This window comes from Neofelis nebulosa, chromosome 2, assembly GCF_028018385.1.
Source record: "Neofelis nebulosa isolate mNeoNeb1 chromosome 2, mNeoNeb1.pri, whole genome shotgun sequence".
Classification (NCBI taxonomy): Eukaryota; Metazoa; Chordata; class Mammalia; order Carnivora; family Felidae; genus Neofelis; species Neofelis nebulosa.
Window position 1 is genome coordinate 181,903,932 of NC_080783.1, and position 22,009 is coordinate 181,925,940.

At 35.1% G+C, this 22,009-nt stretch overlaps 1 protein-coding gene across 3 annotated transcripts in view; it reads left to right on the plus strand.

Moving 5' to 3' along the window:
* The window catches only part of FAF1 (Fas associated factor 1), a 532,153-nt gene that overhangs the window by 413,101 nt on the left and 97,043 nt on the right, over positions 1-22,009 (plus strand). For all 3 annotated transcript variants that reach the window (XR_009258134.1, XM_058717421.1, XM_058717422.1), the window contains exons 14-15: positions 231-367; positions 5,871-5,959. Coding sequence is in view for 2 of the 3 variants with exons in the window: in XM_058717421.1 (XP_058573404.1) it covers positions 231-367; positions 5,871-5,959 (226 nt within the window). In the remaining variant the exon portion in view is untranslated. The remainder of the gene's footprint in view (positions 1-230; positions 368-5,870; positions 5,960-22,009) is intronic.

Here is a 22,009-nt window from a genome sequence, read left to right on the forward strand (position 1 = left end):
TCTCTCAGCCTCCAGCCAGCATTTAGGGCTTGCTGCCTGCTTTCCTGTATGATAATTATTTCTGTATCATTTAAGGTATTGTTGAAAACTCTGTATAGCAGGACTGTATGTACTGATAACAGACAGGCTATTTGTAACATAATTAGTAAAACAGTGAGTTTTTTGTTGGGGAACTAGTAAGTTTATTAAACTCCGAAATGAAATTGACTTTGACTTTTGTCTCATTTTAGATTTCTGACAATGTGCAATAGACATTTTGGCAGTGTTGTGGCACAAACCATTCGGACTCAAAAAACAGATCAGTTTCCACTTTTTCTGATTATTATGGGAAAGCGTTCATCTAATGAAGTGTTAAATGTGATACAAGGTAAAGTACCTGTCACAAAGGGAGTAGAGTGTCTTCTTGTGTATGAGATAACCTTATAATATTTACCATCAAAGTTGAAAGTAATTCTCTATATTGGTGAACATCTTTGTATTTTAAAACATAGAATATCCTAAAAAAGAACATCTTCAAAAAGTACAGGTTCTATGAAAAATGAAATACGCTGCATTAAATTCCAACAGAAATTTCTTTTTTTTTTTTATTTAAAAACATTTTTTTAATGTTTATTTATTTTTGAGAGAGACAGAGTGCCAGCAGGGGAGGGGGAGAGAGAGAGGGAGACACAGAATCTGAAGCAGGCTCCAGGCTCCGAGCTGTCAGCACAGAGCCCGATGTGGGGCTCAAACTCATGAACTGTGAGATCATGACCTGAGCTGAAGTCAGACACTGAACCAACTGAGCCACCCAGGCGCCCCACCAACAGAAATTTCTTAATAAAATTGCACAACCCTTGGGACATAGCATAATCATGTTAATTGTTCAGAACTGCTAAATTCTCCAACAATTAAGTCATAATCACTTGTCAAACATGACATTTTTTATACATATATTGATTTCTTGCTGTAATGTTGATTAATTGAAAGAAATGCTGATCTTTAGTTATCTAGAAAAGCCAGTGACTGGGTATTATAAATCAATTATTCACACAGTGGTTGCTGGTACCCCTTATTTGTGTGAATCCGTGTTAGGATACAGTGCTAAGGCATGAAGCTATAGGATGCCTGTAAGTTTAATCACATAGCATACTCTTTACAAACAAAAACAGTGACTGATTTTTTATAAAACCGTTACTGATATACCCCAAGGATTATTATAAAATTATTATTTAGAACATAGCTTAAATTGAAAACAGTATATCTTTCCTATGCCATAGTGAAAAGATGTTTCGCATGCCCCAAGCTAAAGCTTGTGTCTGAGATACTTTCTTTCTTTTTTTTTTTTAAGTTTATTTTGAGAGGGAGAGAGCACTAGTGGAGGAGAGACAGAGAGAGTGGGAGAGAGAGAATCTCAGGCAGGCTCTGGGCTGTCAGTGCAGAGTCCAATGTAGGGCTTGAACTCACTAACCATGAGGTTATGACCTGAGCTGAAACCAAGAGTCGGTCACTTAACTGACTGAGCCACCCAGGTGGCCCTGAGATACTTTATTTCTACCTGTATTTCAGTTAAAATTTCTATAGTGGATAATGTGATGTCGGGGCATGGTGTGAATTCTAGTGCCTTTAAAATTCAAAATAAAACCTCTGGTATTTTATGTTTGCTCTGTAACTAAAGCATTGAGTTTCATAAACAATGCTAAAGAAGATCTTCTAGGGGAATGAATTACATAGGGTAAATGGATAATGAAGGATATTTCATTCCTGTTTTCCCTGTCAAAGGCAGTATTATAATAGTCAGTGGTTCTTAAAATGTATTCCATGGATCCTGGAGGTCCTCTGGACCCTTTCATTGGATCCGTGACATCAAATTGTTTTCATGATAGTGATAAGACTTTTCTTTTTTGCCTCTTTTTTTTTTTTTTTATTACTGTGCTAACATTTGCATTGGTGGCACAAAATCAAATTTGTGTAAAACTACTGGCACCTTCACACAAATCAAGGTCATGACCAAAACTATACCAGTAGCATATTCTTTACCTCTATTATGTGCAATTTTAAAATTATTTTATTAAATTTCACCCTTTTTATAGTTTGTGTGACACACGAGAGGTATGGATAACACATTTCTGCTGCATTTCAGAGTACAAAGGTAGTCTCAAAGAAAAACACTTGTATGGTTGCTTGAGCTGAACTAGTCATTTTTTTCTTACAGAACATCATTTTTACTTGAAAATACTGAGAGACAAACTATGCTTAAATAGCCTAGGTATTACTGATAGTACTTGTTGCCACTGATAAAACTTGAGCTTTTAAGCAAAACATTGTCATCCACCATAAAATTGACAGCTTAAATAATTTTCTGATGACATCAGTTGTAAGATTAACAAATGTGATTTTTTGATATCATATAATTAGGTATGTCAATATTGAGGAGAAATGCATAAGTCAGTGAACCAATATTTTCAGCATGACCAATGCATGATGTTATAAAATCATGCATAGGTTAAAGATCCATTCAAAGAGCAAGATAGGTCAGTGGATCTTAATATTACAAAATACAAACAGTTCATCAATGGTTTCAAGTTCTTCACATACTTGAAGAAACTTCTACTTGTCAGCTTAGGTGTATCAAAGAATATTTACAATTATCTATTAAAATACTCCTCTCTTTTTCACCTACATATCTATGTGAGACCAGATTTGCTTCATAAATATTAACTAAGACATAAAACAACATATTGTAACTGGTTTAATATACAAGTAAATATGAGAATCCAGTTATGGTCTATTAAGCCGGACATTAACGACATTTGCAAAATGTTAAAACAATACCATTCTTCTTGCTAAACTTTTTCATTTGGAACATAGAGCCATTTTTCATAAAAATGTGGTATTTATACTAACATGTAATGGGTTTATTATTGTTACTTTTAAACGAATTGATAAATATGCTTTAAGTATTTCAACTTTAATTTCTAACACAATAAATGTTGATAACAATAACCCACATAAAAATTATTTGGGGATCTCAAAAGTTGTTAAGGGTGTAAATGAGTTCTGAAAACAAAAGTTTTAAAACTACCGCAAGAGGCTATAAAGAAAAAACTTGTCCAGAACTGCATTAATTGGTCCCTTTTCTCTGTCTTGTCCAGTTTGGCAGTGAATCCTTACAGTTAGGTTTGAAGCACAGTTGATAAGCAGGCTTAAGCCTGAAAGTGAATGGCCAGTACCCTCCATAAAGAAGTCCTATTCCTAGGCACTTGGGTGGCTTAGTCAGTTAAGCGTCTGATTCTTGATTTCAACTCAGGTCACACACAGTTTGTGGGATTGAGCCTGCATCACGCTTTGCACTGACATCACAGAAACCTGCTTGGGGTATTCTCTCTCCCTCTCTCATTCAAAATAAATAAACAACATAAGAATTCATATCCCATGCATTGAGTCTTAGTCACTACAGTTTGCAAATAAGAAAGGGAAACTCAAAGATTTGCCCAGTATCAAAATCTGCATTGAAGTTTCTCCAAAACTCTTTCCATTTGTCATACCAATTAATAACTACCAGTGATTGTGTATTCTGTGATAAGGAAATTGATCCTTAGAGAGCTATAGTCAGTCACTCATTCACTTAGTTATTCGCTTACTAAGTGAAAAGTTAATTAAGCTCTTGTCATGTGCTAGGCAGTTTCTAGGCACTAGAACATATAGTTTTTAAGTTGTGGAGTTAGGTTAGAACTGTGGCTATAAAACCAACTCTGCTTTCTCACTACCATGGTATCACACCAAGATAATATTTGTTCTCTAGCTCATTTGTTCAGAGACTAGTGCTGATGTGACTGATTTATTTAGATTGTTTCTTTTACTAAGGACCACAGATGCTCCCTAACCTGCTGCCAGTGGTCATAAGGAAAATAGAGAAAAGGACCGTTGAAAGGTCATGTTAGTCCAGCCCTACTCTAGAATAACACCAGCAAGGATGCTTGCTATTTGTTGTCCCGTTTCATCAATGGGACAAGAAGACCTCCTCTCAGGCCGTGGAGAAAGATGGGCACTTTTGCATGTAGTTTTGAAAGAAAAGAAGAATTGCCAAATCTTTATGTATCCTTATGGATTTCTCTCTTGTAGATGTATCCAAAGCAAGTAACAGGACAATGCATTCAAGAAATGGTGTATATGTGCTTTATGTGCTATACTTTTGTCATGGCATTGGGCAGAGAATAAAATAGCATTAAGGAAAATCAAGCATTTATTTGTTTTGATTTTTTATTTTTTTACTATTTATTTTTGAGAGAGAGAGTGCGCAAGCAGAGTTGGGGCAGAGAGGGAGACAGAGAATCTGAAGCAGGCTGTGTGCTATCAGCACAAAGCCTGACATGGGGCTCAAACCCATGAACCGTGAGATCCTGACCTTAGCCAAAGTCTGACGCTCAACTGACTGAGCAACCCAAGCACCCCAAAAGGAAATCAAATATTTAAATACTCTCTTACAAAACTAATATAACATTGTATATTAACTAACTGGAATTAAAATTAAAACTTTAAAAGATTAAAATAAAATAAAATAAAATAAAATAAAATAAAATAAATAAGTACTCTCATAAAGTTTATAGTATAGTCATTTAAAAGCAGCTGAAAGGGAAAAATATCAGTTGGGCAAAAAAAGAACTCTTTTTTTTTTTTTTTTTTTTTTTTTTCAGAAAATGAATTGCTGTTTGCGTCACCAGAGTTTTTAGTGATAAGAGATAATTCTAAATAAATAGTGTACTGAGATGGCAAAGAGAACAGGCTTTTTGAGTCAGACTCATTTGATTTCAAACCCTGGCCCCACCACTTAATCAGCTTGATCTTGATTGCACAGGTTACTTGAGCTCTCAAAGTCAAAATCATAATGATACTTTCAAAGCATTGTTGTACAGGTTAAATGAGATTATAAATTTTTTTTTCAACGTTTTTTATTTATTTTTGGGACAGAGAGAGACAGAGCATGAACGGGGGAGGGGCAGAGAGAGAGGGAGACACAGAATCGGAAACAGGCTCCAGGCTCCGAGCCATCAGCCCAGAGCCTGACGCGGGGCTCGAACTCACGGACCGCGAGATCGTGACCTGGCTGAAGTCGGACGCTTAACCGACTGCGCCACCCAGGCGCCCCGAGATTATATATATAATCTAAATCTAAATTCTATAGATATAAATAAATATATACTATATACTATACTATATAATATATATAAGTAATATATCTATATTTGTATATAATAATAAATATATAATATGTACTATACTGTATATAATATATAAATATATATTATAATAATATATAAAATGTAAATATATTATTTATATATAAATATATAATATAAAATATAATAAATATGTAACATATACTCTAAATAAATATATAATCTAAATACTATATATATACTTATATTTTTTGCCCAACTGAGATAGATAGATATATATATAGATATATAGAGAGAGAGATATATATATATATCTATATATAGTATTTAGCCTAATTATTGGCATATAAACAAATGGTAGTTGTTGATAGTATCTTTAAGTACATGCATTTTTCTACCTTGAAAGAACTTCTGATCCTCATGACTTAACCATTCTTCTTCATAGTGCTGAAAAATCTTTCTCCTTGAGAGATGGTTCCCTCAAATCTACTGTATTTGAAATTTCAACTGCCTGTATACTGCTTTACTCTTTCACATTGAACATATGAAACTTTTCAATGAAAATGTGAAAGTGTTTTAACTAGATATTAGCATAGTAGTCTGCGATTTTTATTAGACTTTAGTTACTCCTTACTGATTAATTCTAGAATGGCTTTCCATTTTATTATAACTTTAATAATGTGAAATTTGGCAATCTCCGTGTGTTGCTAGGTAACACAACAGTGGATGAGCTAATGATGAGACTCATGGCTGCAATGGAGATCTTCACAGCCCAACAACAGGAAGATATAAAGGATGAGGTAAGATGAAAGGTTAAGTAGACTTTTAATAGGATTTTGATGGGATAATTTGTCAAATGGAGATGCTTGCCTATGTCATGATGATGAATAAGGATAATGAAGATGCATTTCCAGATGAACCAAGGACTTTTATACCATTGAGTTTACCTTTCAGTCCTTTCTTTTCATGACCCTAAGACCCAACAATTTGTTTAAATTTATGGACATTTATACTTTGCTAGATTTGGAGTGGTGACAGGAGGTCAATTTGCAAGAAATGAATTCCGAAGCATATTTACAAAAGAAACAAGAGTCCAGGAAATCCTGTGTACTATGTGGTTTTTTCACTCACTTTCAAGATCCTCTTACTCTTTTTAAATATTGAGATTGATTAGGAGTGAACAGATTTTACATTTGAACATATTTTTGAAATACTGGGAGGCTTAGTAAAAGATCTCCAGAATTCTGAATTTCTCAGTCTCTTTAGTATATTCAGTTGGTATAGATGGCATGAGCATGGAACCTCAAATAAAATAATAATAACAGCAATATTGATAATGACAGTAGTAGTCAACATTTACTGAATATTTATAATGTGCTAAGCACTGAGCTAAGAAGTGATCTCAAAACAACCCCATGAGGTTGTATATGAGTCACAGAAACTCTGCCACAGAGTTCTGGCAGAAAACACATGGCACTTTCAAACTTGGTTATTTGAGAACAGTTTAATAAAAGAACTGTTTATAAAGGTAAGGTCAGGGTTTATGGAAATCAGCAATAGTTAGTACAAACTCTAGGGCAAAGAGGAGCCGTTAACTACCCCTAGGCCTAAATGCGTTAGAGAAGGTGGTATATGGAGAGGACTGTATCTAGTAGAGGGATATAGCCATTGGTGTCCTGGTAGAGAGGAAACCCGGAAATAGCTTTACTTTACTTCCAAGCTCTGATCTCCTACTAGTACCTCCTACTGACCTAACCCAACCAGAAGCTGAAAATCAAGAGAACCACCCTGGGCAAAAAGCTAGGTGAAGTGTGGATACTGAGGACCAAATGAGAGATAATCTAATACAGATTGGTACTATTATCTTCACTTTTCAGATGAGAATGCTGAAGATCGAAAGGGTTAAGTTCATTTGCCCAAGATCACATGGCTAGTAGGACCTATAATAATCTCAAGTAATCATTACTGCTATATCAGTCAAAAAATTTCTGGGTTTGGAAAGCAGCCTAAAAATTATGAAACACATGCTAGCATTTGTTCGTTTGAGATGCTTATTTCACAGGTACTTATTAAATTATCCCTCCTAATATTTTTAATTGAAAAAATTTTTCTCATAGACAAATAGAGAAAGTTTGATTTCTGAGTAATGATGAAAAGTTTCCAGCTATAGGGAGTACTTTCAATACAATACCCATTAGCTATTACAAATGGAAAACATGTATTTTTTACTTTATTTGCTTGTCTCTTCTATTAGACTGAGTTTAAGAACAAGAGTTGGGTCTGGGGCGCCTGGGTGGCGCAGTCGGTTAAGCGGCCGACTTCAGCCAGGTCACGATCTCGCGGTCCGTGAGTTCGAGCCCCGCGTCGGGCTCTGTGCTGACAGCTCGGAGCCTGGAGCCTGTTTCCAATTCTGTGTCTCCCTCTCTCTGCCCCTCCCCCGTTCATGCTCTGTCTCTCTCTGTCCCAAAAATAAATAAAAAACGTTGAAAAAAAAAAAATTTAAAAAAAAAAAAAAAAAAAAAGAACAAGAGTTGGGTCATATTCACATTTATAACTGTATCCCCTAACAGTATACCTAGGATGAAGTAAGCACTCAACAAATGTTTGCTAAATGATTGACTAAATGAATACTTGGCAGAATTCATATGAAATAATGTTAGTTGATGGGGCACCTGGGTGGCTCAGTTGATTAAGTATTCAACTTCAGCTCAGGTCATGATCTCACAGTTCATGAGTTCAAGCCCCACATCGGGCTCTGTGCTGACAACTTGGAGCCTGGAGCCTGCTTCTGACTCTCTCTCCCTCTCTCTGTGTCCCTCCCCTGCTCGCTCGCTCTCTCTCTCTCTCTCTCTCAAAACTAAACATTAAAAATAAAAGAAAGAATGTTAGTTGAAAAAAAGAATTCTTCATTATAGTGGTATAAAATCTGATTAACAAGTTAGCACTAATTAACAAATACGAAACTTGGGAGTGCTGTAACTAGTTTAGAGTTTTAATACACATTAGGTTTCTTTCATTGCTGGAAAAATGATGTTTGTAATTTCCTTAATAGCCAATGTTTCATTTACTCTAAAGAAAAGGTAATCAGGTATATGGTGGAAAGATGTTTATCTGTTACTCTATAAATTGACAATGACATTTTGAAATAATGAAGTACTGTACTTACTTAGGAATTTGTAATAATAGGTGTGTTGCTGTTCATGATTACATTTATCCTGGAATAGAGGCATTGATTGACAATAATTCACTAAACACATTCTTCAGCCATTTAAATCTTGAGTCTCATTAGTCCTAGATTTACAGATTATGCTGTATAATAATATGAATGCACTATATTTGCATGCATATTCCCAGTTCATTCTTTCGTCTTAATTTGTGTTCCTCATAATTCATTGGTAAAGAAATTGACTTTAATTCCTTTAATACTGAGCACAAATTTTAATATCAGGGTTACAGGAAAAATCCAAGGCTCCATATAATTGAAATTTTTATTGAAATTTAACTGTAAGAGGTAAGGATTTCTCTTTGTTTTTAGTGTCTTCATGGAAGTTATTATTCAGTTCATAAGTAGAGTTCCTAAGACAAGCTTTTCTAGGTTCAACGACTTGTTTTGGACTATGCATAGATCATAAATGATTTGGTATCTGCTGTGTACGTGACAAGAAACACTGTCCCTTATAATGGCGAATTTGCTTTTACTCTTCAAAAAATTTCAAGTAAGGTTTTATCTTAAGCTTGCAATTATAATCAAATTCATAGACAGGGTTGGGGCACAGCTTCCTAGGCCTGAATTTATGTAAACTTAACTTTGGTTCAGTTGTATCCATTACTTCCCTGATTCCATTGTATTCTTGCAACCAGAGATGCCTATACTATACAAAGCTTTTATTAAATAAAACCAAGCCCAAACATATTCATTCTCTGAATTATTCTTTAATGGCCCAGAATGCACTAACCTTTGTATCACTAATTGTTCTATTTTCTTTTCTTTTTCTTCCAAGATTTTATTTAAATTTAAGTTAGTTATTAATATATAGTGTAGTATTGGTTTCAAGAGTAGAATTTAGTGATTCATCACTTACATACAACACCCAGTACTCACCACAACAAGTGACCTCCTAATGCCCATTACCCATTTAGCCCATCCCCCCACTGACCTCCCTTCCAGCAACCCTCAGTCTATTCTCTATATTTAAGAGTCTTTTATGGTTTGCCTCCCTCTCTGTTTATATTTTATTTTTTCTTCCCTTCTCCTATATTCATATGTTTTCTTTCTTAAATTCCATATATGAGTGAAATCATATGATATTGTCTTTCTCTGACTGACTTATTTTATCTAAGTATCTTATTTTATCTAAGTATCTTATTTTATCAGAGTATCTCTGACTTAGATACCAGAAGATACTCTAGCTCCACCCACGTTGTCACAAATGGCAAGATTTTGTTCTTTTTGATGGCTGAGGAATATTCCATTGTATATAATCAAGAAGCATACATTATATAAGCCTCTTGTTTTGGTAGAACGGCCTATAGTTTTATTCACAGACACTTTCAGTAATGGTTTAGTTTGGTTTTTTAAGTGTTTACTGAGCATCTATCAAGTATATAGCTCCGGGGTCAGTCCTGGGGACAGAGAGGTACTTTGCTGCAATGTAGGCTTATTGACAATGAAGGGATGAGGAGGAGAGTAAATATCACTACATGATAGTAGCCACATCTAAAATCTGTTTTTACTTACAGCCTGGTTCCAAACAATAGATACTTTCTAACATGTAAATAGATTCAATTATTTTCATATGCCCTATTTTCTTTAGCCAGTAGTAATCCAGAAACCTCTGATTATAAAGAGTTTATGATACTTAGTTCCTGGTCTGTTTATTATTTCATTCATTTCTTTGTTCATCCATTCAACAATGTATTTGGAATCCTCAGTGTCATAGGTGCAGGGATTACTTCTTTCCAGATTTTTCTATTTCTTCCTGATTCAGTGTTGGTAGGTTGTATGTTGAAAGGAATATTTTTTTTAGTTTATTTATTTTGAGAGAGAGAGAGAGAAAGAGAGGAGGGGGAGGGACAGAAAGAAAGGGAGAGAGAATCCCAAGCAGGCTCTGTGCTATCGGCACAGAGCCCAGTGCAGGGCTCGATCCTGCAAACTGTGAGATCATGACCTGAGCTGAAACCAAGAGTTGGACGACACTTACCTGATGGAACCACCCAGGTACCCTGCAAGGAATTTATCCATTTCTTCTAAATGATCTAATTTATTTGTATACTGGAATGTAATTGTTCGTAGTAGTCTCTTATGATCCTTTTTGTAATATTGTGCTATCAATTGTAACATCTCCTCTTTCATTTCTGATTTTATTTATTTGAGCCCTCTGTTTTTCTTGGTGAGTCTGTCTAAAGGCTTGTCAATTTTGTTTATCTTTTCAAAAACTCAGCTCTTAGTTTCACTGAACTCTTATTTATTATTGAAATTTAATTGACATAAAACGGTATATTTTATTTATTGAAATTTAATTGATATAAAATGGTTTCAGGTATACAACATATTAATTCAATACTTCTATACATTATTCAGTGCTCACCATGATAAATATAGTTACACTGATCTTTTCTATTGTCTTTTAGTCTCCATTTCTTTCTCCTCTGATCCTTACCATTTTTTCCCCTCTGCGAACTTTGGACTTTGTCCTTCTTTTTCTAGTTCCTTGAGAGTAAAGTTAGATTGTTTATTTGAGATTTTTCTTGTTTTTTGATATAGGCATTTATTACCATGAGCTTATCTCTTATAACTGCATTTGCAGTGTCCCATAAGTTTTGATAGGTTGTATTTCCATCTTCATTTGTCTCAAGGTATTTTTTTATTTTTTCTTTGATTTCTTCATTGACCCACTGGTTGTTCAGCATGTTGTTTAAGCTCCACATATTTGTGAATATTCCAGTTTTCTTCTTGTAATTGATTTCTAGTTTCATACCATTTCAGTTGGAAAACATGCTTGATATGATTTCAGTTTTTATCAAGATTTTTTGTGTCCCTAACATATGATTTATCCTGGACAGCATTCCATGTGTGCTTGAGACGAATGTGTATTCTGATCCCTTTGGGATAAAATGTTCTGTATATATTTCTTAAGTCCATCTTATCTAACCTATCATTTTATTCCAGTATTTCCTTATTGACTTTCTGTCTGGATGATATATCCATTGATGAAATTGGGGTATTAAAGTCCCCTACTATTATTGTATTGCTGCCTCTTTCTCCCTTTTAGGTCTGTTAATATTTGTTTTCTATATTTAGGTACTTCTATGTTGGGTGCATAAATATTTTAAAAAGGATTCTTTATCCAATGTTTTTTCTCCATAGTTAATCCCAGATCACAGAAGATAATAATTTCTTTCATCTTGATTTGTATATTCATTTCATAAATATTTATTGATCTTTTCCTATGTACTAGACACTATGTAAAGCACCAGTACCACAGCTGTGAGCAAGATAGGGCCACTGGACTTACAACTCAGGAAGTAATCAGGAAGATAGAGCCCTGGGAGCACCTAGCCAGAGTGAGCTAGACATGCTGTGTAGGCAACTTGACATGGAGGACAGAGAAGGGCTCTTGCATTCTCCATTGTAAGCTATGAGGCAGGTATAACAGGTGAGAATGAAGATAATAATAATAGCTACTCTTCAGGTTCCTGCCACATGCCAACTATAGGTATTTCTCAGTGTAATTCCTAGACTACCAGAATACTTAGCTATCCACCAAGGACTCCAGGCAGTTTGGTATGAATAAGCAATGTAATCAATTTTGTTAACATGTATTTCACATTTTGAAATGTAAAATAAATCGCATTTCATTCATCATATCTGTTTTATAGGCTGCTCATATACAACAAGGATTGCATTGGTTGTTTTATTGAGACAAATTCATTTAACTGGGGCAGTTTACTTTGGCTTCTGAACTATTATGTCATTCACATGTTATTGTTAAACTTATATTCATTTTTCCTTGCTTAAATCAGTTATATTATCTTCTTAATTCCCCAAAATTGACCGTGGCTGAACTACCCTACAATGCAGTAATTGTACTATGAGATATTTACCCAAAGGATACAAAAATTCAAAAGGATATGTGCCCCCCGATGTTTATAACAGCAGTACCTACAACCGCCAAACTATGGAAACAGCCCACATGTCCATCGATTGATGAATGGGTAAAGAAGATGTGATGTGTATATATGCACACACACACACACACACACACACACGTACAACAAAATATTCCTCAGCCATCAAAAAAAATGAAATCTTGTCATTTGCAAAATGTGGATGGAGCTAGAGAATATTATGCTAAGCAAAATAACTCACAGAAAAACAAATACCATAGGATTTCACTCATGTGGAATTTAAGAAATGAAACAAAGGAGCAAAGGGGTAAAAAAAGAGAGGCAGACCAAGAAACAGACTCTAAACTATAGAGAACAAACTGATGGTTACCCGAGGGGAGGTAGGCAGGGATATGGGTTAAATAGGTGATGGGTGATGGATATTAAGGAGTACATGTGTTGTGATGAGCACCAGGTATTATATGAAAGCGTTGAATCACCATATTGTACACCTGAAACTAATATTACACTATAAGTTAACTAAGTGGAATTTAAATGAAAACTCTTTTTAAAAATCTGTGCATGGTTTATAGCAACATTATTCGTAATAGCCAAGAGGTAGAAACAACACGAGTGTCCATAAAGGGACAAGGGTAAAAAATAACAACAACAAAAAAAGTGGCATATGCATACAATGGAATACTATTCAGCCTTAAAAATGAATTCTGGTAGAGGCTACAATATCAGATAAATCTTGAAAACATTATGCCAATTCTCAAAAAGAAAAGGGAGATGACCCACTAGATAAAATCATGAATGAAAATGGAATTATTACAACCAATCCCTCAGATATACAAGCAGTTATCAGGGAATACTATACAAAATTATATGCCACCAAACTGGACAACCTGGAAGAAATGGACAAATTCCTAAGCACCCACACACTTCCAAACTCAAACAGGAAGAAATAGAAAACTTGAACAGACCCATAACCAGCAAAGAAATTGAATCAGTTATCAAAAATCTCCCAAAAAATAAGAGTCCAGGACCAGATGGCTTCCCTGGGGAATTCTACCAGAAATTTAGAGCAGAGATAATACCTAACCTTCTCAAGCTTTTCCAAAAAATTGAAAGGGAAGGAAAACTTTCAAAGTAATGAAGCCAGCATTACTTTGATTCCTAAACCAGACAGAGACCCAGCAAAAAAAGAGAACTACAGGCCAATTTCCCTGAGAAATATGGATGCAAAAATTCTCAATATACTAGTATCTCAAGATACTAGCCAATCGAATTCAACAGCATATAAAAAGAATTATTCACCATGATCAAGTGGGATTCATTCCTGGGCTGCAGGGCTGGTTCAACATTCACAAATCAATCACTGTGATACATCACATTAAGAAAAGAAAAGAACCATATGATCCTGTCAATCGATGCAGAAAAAGCATTTGACAAAATTCAGCATCCTTTCTTAATAAAAACCCTCGAGAAAGTCGGGATAGAAGGAACATACTTAAACATCATAAAAGCCATTTATGAAAAGCCCACAGCTGACATCATCCTCAATGGGGAAAAACTGAGAGCTTTCCCCCTGAGACCAGGAACATGACAGGGATGTCCACTCTCACCACTATTGTTTGACATAGTGTTGGAGGCTCTATCATCAGCAATCAGACAACAAAAGGAAATCAGAGGCATCAAAATTGGCAAAGATGAAGTCAAGCTTTCACTTTTTGCAGATGACATGATATTACACATGGAAAACCCGATAGACTCCACCAAAAGTCTGCTAGAACTGATACATGAATTCAGCAAAGTTGCAGGATACAAAATCAATGTACAGAAATTGGTTGCATTCTTATACACTAACAATGAAGCAACAGAAAGACAAATAAAGAAACTGATCCCATTCACCATTGCACCAAGAATCATAAAATACCTAGGAATAAACCTAACCAAAGATGTAAAAGATCTGTATGCTGAAAACTATAGAAAGCTTATGAAGGAAATTGAAGAAGGTATAAAGAAATGGAAAAACATTCCATGCTCATGGATTGGAAGAATAAATATTGTTGAAATGTCAATACTGCCCAAAGCTATCTACACATTCAATGCAATCCCAATCAAAATTGCACCAGCATTCTTCTCGAAGCTAGAACAAGCAATCCTAAAACTTGTACGGAACCTCAAAAGACTCCAAATAGCCAAAGTAATTTTGAAGAAGACCAAAGCGGGAGGCATCACAATCCCAGACTTCAAGCTATACTACAAAGCTGTAATCATCAAGACAGCATGGTATTGGCACAAGACAAACACATAGACCAATGGAATAGAATAGAGACTCCAGAATTAGACCCACAAAAGGATAGCCAACTCATCTTTGACAAAGCAGGAAAGAACATCCAATGGAAAAGACAGTCTCTTTAACAAATGGTGCTGGGAGAACTGGACAGCAACATGCAGAAGAATGAAACTAGACCACTTTCTTACACCATTCAAAAAAAAACCCACCTCAAAATGGATAAAGGACCTGAATGTGAGACAGGAAACCATCAAAACCCTAGAGGAGAAAGGAAAAAACCTCTCTGACGTCAGCCGCAGCAATTTCTTACTTGACACATCCCCAAAAGCAAGGGAATTAAAAGCAAAAATGAACTATTGGGACTGCATGAAGATAAAAAGCTTCTGTACTGCAAAGAAAACAATCAACAAAACTAAAAGGCAACCAAGGGAATGGGAAAAGATATTTGCAAATGACATATCGGACAAAGGGCTAGTATTCAAAACCTATAAAGAACTCACCAAACTCCACACCCAAAAAACAAAGAATCCAGTGAAGAAATGGGCAGAAAACATGAATAGACACTTCTCTAAAGAAGACATCCGGATGGCCAACAGGCACATGAAAAGATGCTCACATCACTCCTCATCAGGGAAATACAGATCAAACCCACACTCAGATACCACCTCACACCAGTCAGAGTGGCTAAAATGAACAAATCAGGAGACTATAGATGCTGGTGAGGATGTGGAGAAACGGGAACCCTCTTGCACTGTTGGTGGGAATGCAAACTGGTGCAGCTACTCTGGAAAACAGTGTGGAGGTTCCTCAAAAAATTAAAAATAGACCTATCCTATGACCCAGCAATAGCACTGCTAGGAATTTACCCAAGGGATACAGGAGTGCTGATGCATAGGGGCACTTGTACCCCAATGTTTATAGCAGCACTCTCAACAATAGCCAAATGATGGAAAGAGCCTAAATGTCCATCAACTGATGAATGGATAAAGAAATTGTGGTTTATATACACAATGGAATGCTACGTGGCAATGAGAAAGAATGAAATATGGCCTTTTGTAGCAACGTGGATGGAACTGGAGAGTGTGATGCTAAGTGAAATAAGTCATACAGAGAAAGACAGATACCATATGTTTTCACTCTTATGTGGATCTTGAGAAACTTAACAGAATACCATGGGGGAGGGGAAGGAAAAAAAAAAAGAGGTTGGAGAGGGAGGGAGCCAAACCATAAGAGACTCTTAAAAACTGAGAACAATCTGAGGGTTGATGGGGGGTGGGAGGGAGAGGTGGGTGGTGATGGGTATTGAGGAGGGCACCTGTTGGGATGAGCACTGAGTATTGTATGGAAACCAATTTGACAATAAATTTCATATTAAAAAAAAAGAAAAACATTATGCCAAGTGAAATAAGTCACCAAAAAAAAAAAAAAAACACACAATTGGGCAAGCAAAATAAAAGGCATCCACATTGGAAAGGAAGAAGTAAAATTATCTCTATTCAAAAATAATATGATCTTATATTTTGAAAACCCTAAAGATTCTACACAAATAGACTGTTAGAGTATATTTGGCAAAGTTACAGGATACCAAATTTAAAAATCAGTTGTATTTATATACACTAGCTGTGAAGAATTTGGAAAGGAAATTTAGAAAACAAATTTCATTTACAACTGCATCAAGAATAATAAAATACTTAGAAATAAATTAACCAAGGAGACCCAAGCCTTATATACTGAAAACTACAAAATACTGCTGAAAGAAATTAGGAAGACCCGAATAAATGGAAATACCTCCCCTGTTCACAGGATTGGAAGACTTAATAATGTTTAGATGACAACATTATCTAAAGCTATCCATAATGCAATGCAGTCTTAGTCAAAATCCCAGAGACATTTTTTTGCAGAAATAGAAAAACCCATCTTAAAATTCATGTGGAACCCCGAATAGCCAAAACAATCTTGAAAAAGAAGAACAAAGTTGGAGGAATCACATTTCACAATTTCAAAACTTATCAAAAACCTATAGTTTCAAAACAGTGTGGTACTAGCATAAAAGATAGACATAAAGACTGATGGAATAGAAAAGAGAGCCCAGAAATGTACTCATAGGTATGGTCGGTTGGTTTTCAACAAAGGCCCCAAGACTATTCATGAGGAAGGAACAGTCTCTTCAATAAATGGTTTGGGAAAACTAGATACCCAGATAGGAAAGAGTGAAGTTGAACCCAAATCTAGCACCATATACAAACATTAACTCAAAATGGATCGAAGACCTAAAACTATAAAACTCTTAGAACATAATACAGATAAAAATCTTCATGATTTTGTCTTAAATATGACACCAAAAGCACAGATAACATAAGGAAAAAACAGGTAAGTTGGGCTTCATAAAAATTAAAAACTTACTGCTGTATAGAAATGCAACAAACGTTTCTGTACACTGATTTTGTATTCTGTGACTTTACTGAACATGTGTGTCAGTCCTAGCAGCTTTTTGGTGGAGTCCTTCAGGTTTTCTGTGTAGAGTATCATGTCATCAGCAAATAGTGTAAGTTTCACTTATTCCTTGCCAATTTGGATACTTTTTGTTGTCTGATTGCTGTGGCTAGGACTTCCAGCACTATGCTAAACAGAAGTGGTGAGAGTGGACATCCCTGTCTTGTTCCTGATCATAGAGGTAAAGCTCTCAATTGAGGATGATACTAGCTATGGGTTTTTCCTATATGCCCTTTATTATGTTGAGGTATGTTCCCTCTAACCGTACTTTGTTGAAGGTTTTTATCATGAATGGATGTTGTACTTTGTCAAATGTGGGGGGTTTTTTTTGCATCTTTTGAGAGGATCATATGATTCTTATCCTTTCTTTTGTTAGTGTGGTATATCTTGTTGATTAATTTGTGAATAGTGAACCACCACTCTTGAAGCCCAGGAATAAATCCCACTTGATCATGGTGGGATTATTTTAATGTACTGTGGATTCAGTTTGCTAGTATTTTATTGAGAATTTTTGCATCCATGTTCATTGAGACTATTGGCCTGTAGTTGTCTTTTGTAGTGGAGTCTTTGTCTCCAAAGACTTTTGGTATCACAGTAATGCTGACCTCATAAAATGAATTTGGAAGTTTTCCTTCCATTTCTGTATTTTGGAATAGTTTGAGAAGTGTAGGTATTAACTCTTCTTTAAATGTTTGGTAGAATTCCCCTGTGAAGCCATCTGGCCCTGGACTTTGTTGGGAGATTTTTTATTACAGATTTAACTTCTTTGCTGGTTATCAGTCTATCAAACTTTCTATTTCTTCTGATTTCAGTTTTGGTAGTTTATGTTTCTAAGAATTTATCCATTTTTTTCTAGGTTATCCAATTTCTTGCCATATAATTTTTCATAATATTGTCTTTTAATTGTGTCTGTGGTGTTGGTTGTTATTTCTCTTCTGTTATTTTCAATAATAGCCAAATTATGGAAAGATCCCAAATGTCCATTGACTGATGAATGGCTAAAGATGTGGTATATAGATACAATGGAATATTACTCAGTCATAAAAATGAATGAAATCTTAATAGTTGCGGTAACATGGGTGGAGCTAGAGAGTATTATGCTAAGGTAAGTAAGTCAGAGAAAGACAAATACCATATAATTTAACCATACGTTTTACAAAACAAGTGAACATAGGGGCAAAAAAAAAAAAAAAAAAGAGAGAAAGGGAGGGAGAGAGGCAGACCATGAAACAGACTCTTAAGAGACTCTTAAAGAGAACAAACTGATGGGTTACTGGAGGGGAGATGGGTTAAATAGATGATGGGTCTTAAGGTGGGCACTTGGGATGAGCACCAAGTGTTGTAAGTGATGAATCACTAAATTCTACACCTGAAACTAATATTGCACTGTTTGTTAACTGGCTGGAATTTAAATAAACACTTTTAGGAAAAAATTAAAAACTTTTATGCTTCAAAGGACACTATTGAGAGTGAAAAGATAACCCACGGAATGGAAGAAAATACTTGCAAATCATATATAAAAAGGGTTTAATATCCAGAATATATAATGAACACCCACAACTGAACAACAGAAGCCAAGCAGCACAATTCAAAATTGGGCAAAGATTGAATAGACATTTCTCTGAAGAAGATTCTCAAATGGCTAACAAGCACAAGAAAAGGTGCTCAACATCATCAGTCATTAAGGAAATACAAATCAAAACCACAAGGAGATGCCACTTCATATCCAGTAGAATGGCTAAAATCAAAAAGAATAGAAATTAACACAAGAATTTGGAGAAAGTAAAAGCCTTGTACATTGCTGATTGGAATGTAAAGTGGTGCATGTGCTGTGGAAAACAGTTTGGAAGTTCCTCAAAAAGTTAAATATAGAATTACTGCATTACTTGATAATCCACTTTCAGGTATGAATACCCAAAAGAATTAAAAACGAGAACTCAGATACTTGTTCATAAATTTTCATTGCAGCATTATTTACAATAACCAAAAAGTGGAAACAGTCCAAATGTCCATCGGCATATGAATGGATTAAAAACTGTTATATCCATACCAAGAATGTTATTCAACTATAATACAGGTTGAGGTACTGATACATGCTGCAACATGGATGAGTCTTGAAGACCCTGAAATGAAAGATGCCAGATGCAAAAGGCCAAATATTGTATCATTCTACTTGTATATCTTGAACAGACAAATTTATAAGAACAGCAAGTAGAGTAGAGCTTACTCCAGACTGGAGGTATGAGGCAGGTTGGGGAGTTACTGCTTAATGGGTATAGAGTTTCTGTTTGATGTGATGAAAATGTTATGGAAATAGTGTAATGGTTTGCACAACACTGTGAATGTAGTTAATGCCACTTAAAATAGTAAATTTTATATTATGTGTATTTTAGCATAATAAAAAAATAACCCACTAACAAAATCCATGTTCAGTGGTTTTGAGTGCTGAGAAGTGAGAGATTGCTGTGGACTGGCAACATGAGAAGTTCTTGATTGTTGAGGTCAGTACTTGCTGGAAACTACTGGGAACTGACATAGAATGGAAAAGATTCCAGCCCTGCTTTCATGGGCTTTAATCCTGAGCAGTTTATTAGTCTGTATTAAATTCCAAACTTTCATACCTTAGGGAAGCAAGGGTGTCAGTTGAAGTACCTTAAAAAAGAAAGTAAATGTGTTGAATATCTGCTAGTGCTGAGCACTGTTAGACTCTTCCTGAAAATAATCACTTCTAGTTTTCATCATAACCTTGTGAAATAGTTATTATCCCCATTTTATTGAAGAGAAAGCAGACACATATAATACTTATAAAAGTTTGCCCAAAGTCACACAACTGTGTCAAAACCAGAATACATACTTCTGTCCTTTTTGTATATCATGATCCCCTGTAAAGCTGAGTTACATTTACATTAAAGATTTGAAGCATGAACTGAAAGCAATGTTCTTATCAAGATTAGGTAGAATCAGAGTGGGCTGACCTGAAAGGTAGGTCAGACATTCCTAGATTCCCAAATACCATATTCACTTGAGTAGAATAAGAAAATTTGTCATACTGTCTACTCTTATGCATGGAATAATGCTCACTGTTAAAAAGTTATATCCACGCCCTGTTTATTTACATTTGTTGCTCTTAAAGTGCCTGCTGATGGATCCGTCCAGCCATGCTTGACACTTCAGAGTGAAGTTAATATTTGTTATATATGAAACTAATGTAAAGGGATTTATGACTCAATATTGGCATTACAATTCAACACGCCTGTTGAGCCAGCCCTTCACATTTTTTCCTTCCTTTGCCTGAGGTGTAGAGGCTTCTTCATGGATTACAGTAACACTTTTTGACAAGCTTAGACTGGGTGGAGCTGCCTTGTAATGACAGAACACAATTGATGATATCTCAGTAATGCATTCTTTTTTGATTTGGGCTGTCAACATGTATTACTGTAGAAGCAATCATTGTTAAACAACTTGCCCAACCTGTCCACTTTTTGGTTTTAGTAAAAGTACAGTCTAACAAAATATGTTTATTATCTTAATTATGCTATATTACCTAGCTTGGGGGGGTAATATATCTAGTTATTATATTTTATTTTGTGTACCATTGTTTTAAAAGTAGCTCCAAATAAAAATTAAAACCTACTTCTTCTAAAGTGTTCTCAAGTGGCTGTTGAGACCTTCCCAATGTAATAAACCTGACAGGCATCCAAAAAAAATGTTAACTGAAACTCTCTTAAGGCAAATCCTTTAAAAAGAGGCAGAAGAAACTTTTCGTGTCTTAAATATGACACTACCTAAATCCTTATCTTTAGAAACAAATATTCTTTGTGAATATTTCTCTCCCACTAGGCAGTATATCTAATTAGCTATCATGCCAGCAAACAGGTAGTTGCACTATAGTATGAAAACAGAGCAATGGCAATAAATACAAGGAACAGAGATGACCCAAAGAAGACTTCTTAGAGGAGGAAACATTTAAGTCTTAAAGGATGATATATAGATGTTTACCAGGTAAACCACCATTAATTCATTTCTTTGACCCCTAAACCAACACATTTTTATTAAGGACTTGCTATATGCCCACATTGTGCTAAGCACTAATGTACAAGATGATACAGTCCTTAGATGTTAAGTGACATGCAAACAAAGGATTCCAGTATAATGATATAATTCCCATGATAGAGACATATGTAGGGTGTTAAATCTGCCTATCAGAGTTAGAAAGACCTCACCAGGGAGAATTCTATTAAGCTTAAAAAAAAAAAAAAAAAAAGGCAACATTGTAGTAGGTAGACTTGTGAAGAAGTGTCTTCTAGAAAAAACAAAGATACTTTTCTAATAGATAGCTAGATTGGAAGACTGAAAGACCCATTTTATAATTAAGTGGGGACTACCTGATTAATTAGCAGAAAGATTCTAATTTCAGATTAGATATTTCAGTTCAACAATAAGTATATATACACCCCATTTCCTATTAATACTTATCTTTGCAGACCATTTTTACCATAAAGCATACCAAAGTTAGTCAAAGCAAAAAAAAAAAAAAAAGATTCCCTACACTCCACACTTCTAAAGTTTTGTTACTGTTAGAGGTGTATGTATGTGTGTTTATGTTTGTGTGTTTTAATGTCTGGACATATATAGGAAAATATCCTAGAGAAAATTTTGGCAGACTATAGAAAACTATTTTAATAGAGGATTTGCTTTTGGAATTCTTGGCTGCACGGCATTGTTTTATTGAAGTAATTCACTGCTTATATACTAAAATATTCATCACAGCTTTGCACACCTTTGGAGTCTTGGACTAGGAATGTTTATTACCCTTGAATTAGAAGAGAGAACACTAATATGCCTAGTGGAGAACAACTTGAACTCTTACTCATTTGCTCATGGGAATACACAATGTTTCAGCCACTCAGAAAAAGCTTGACCTTTCCTCAGAAAGTTTGACCATACG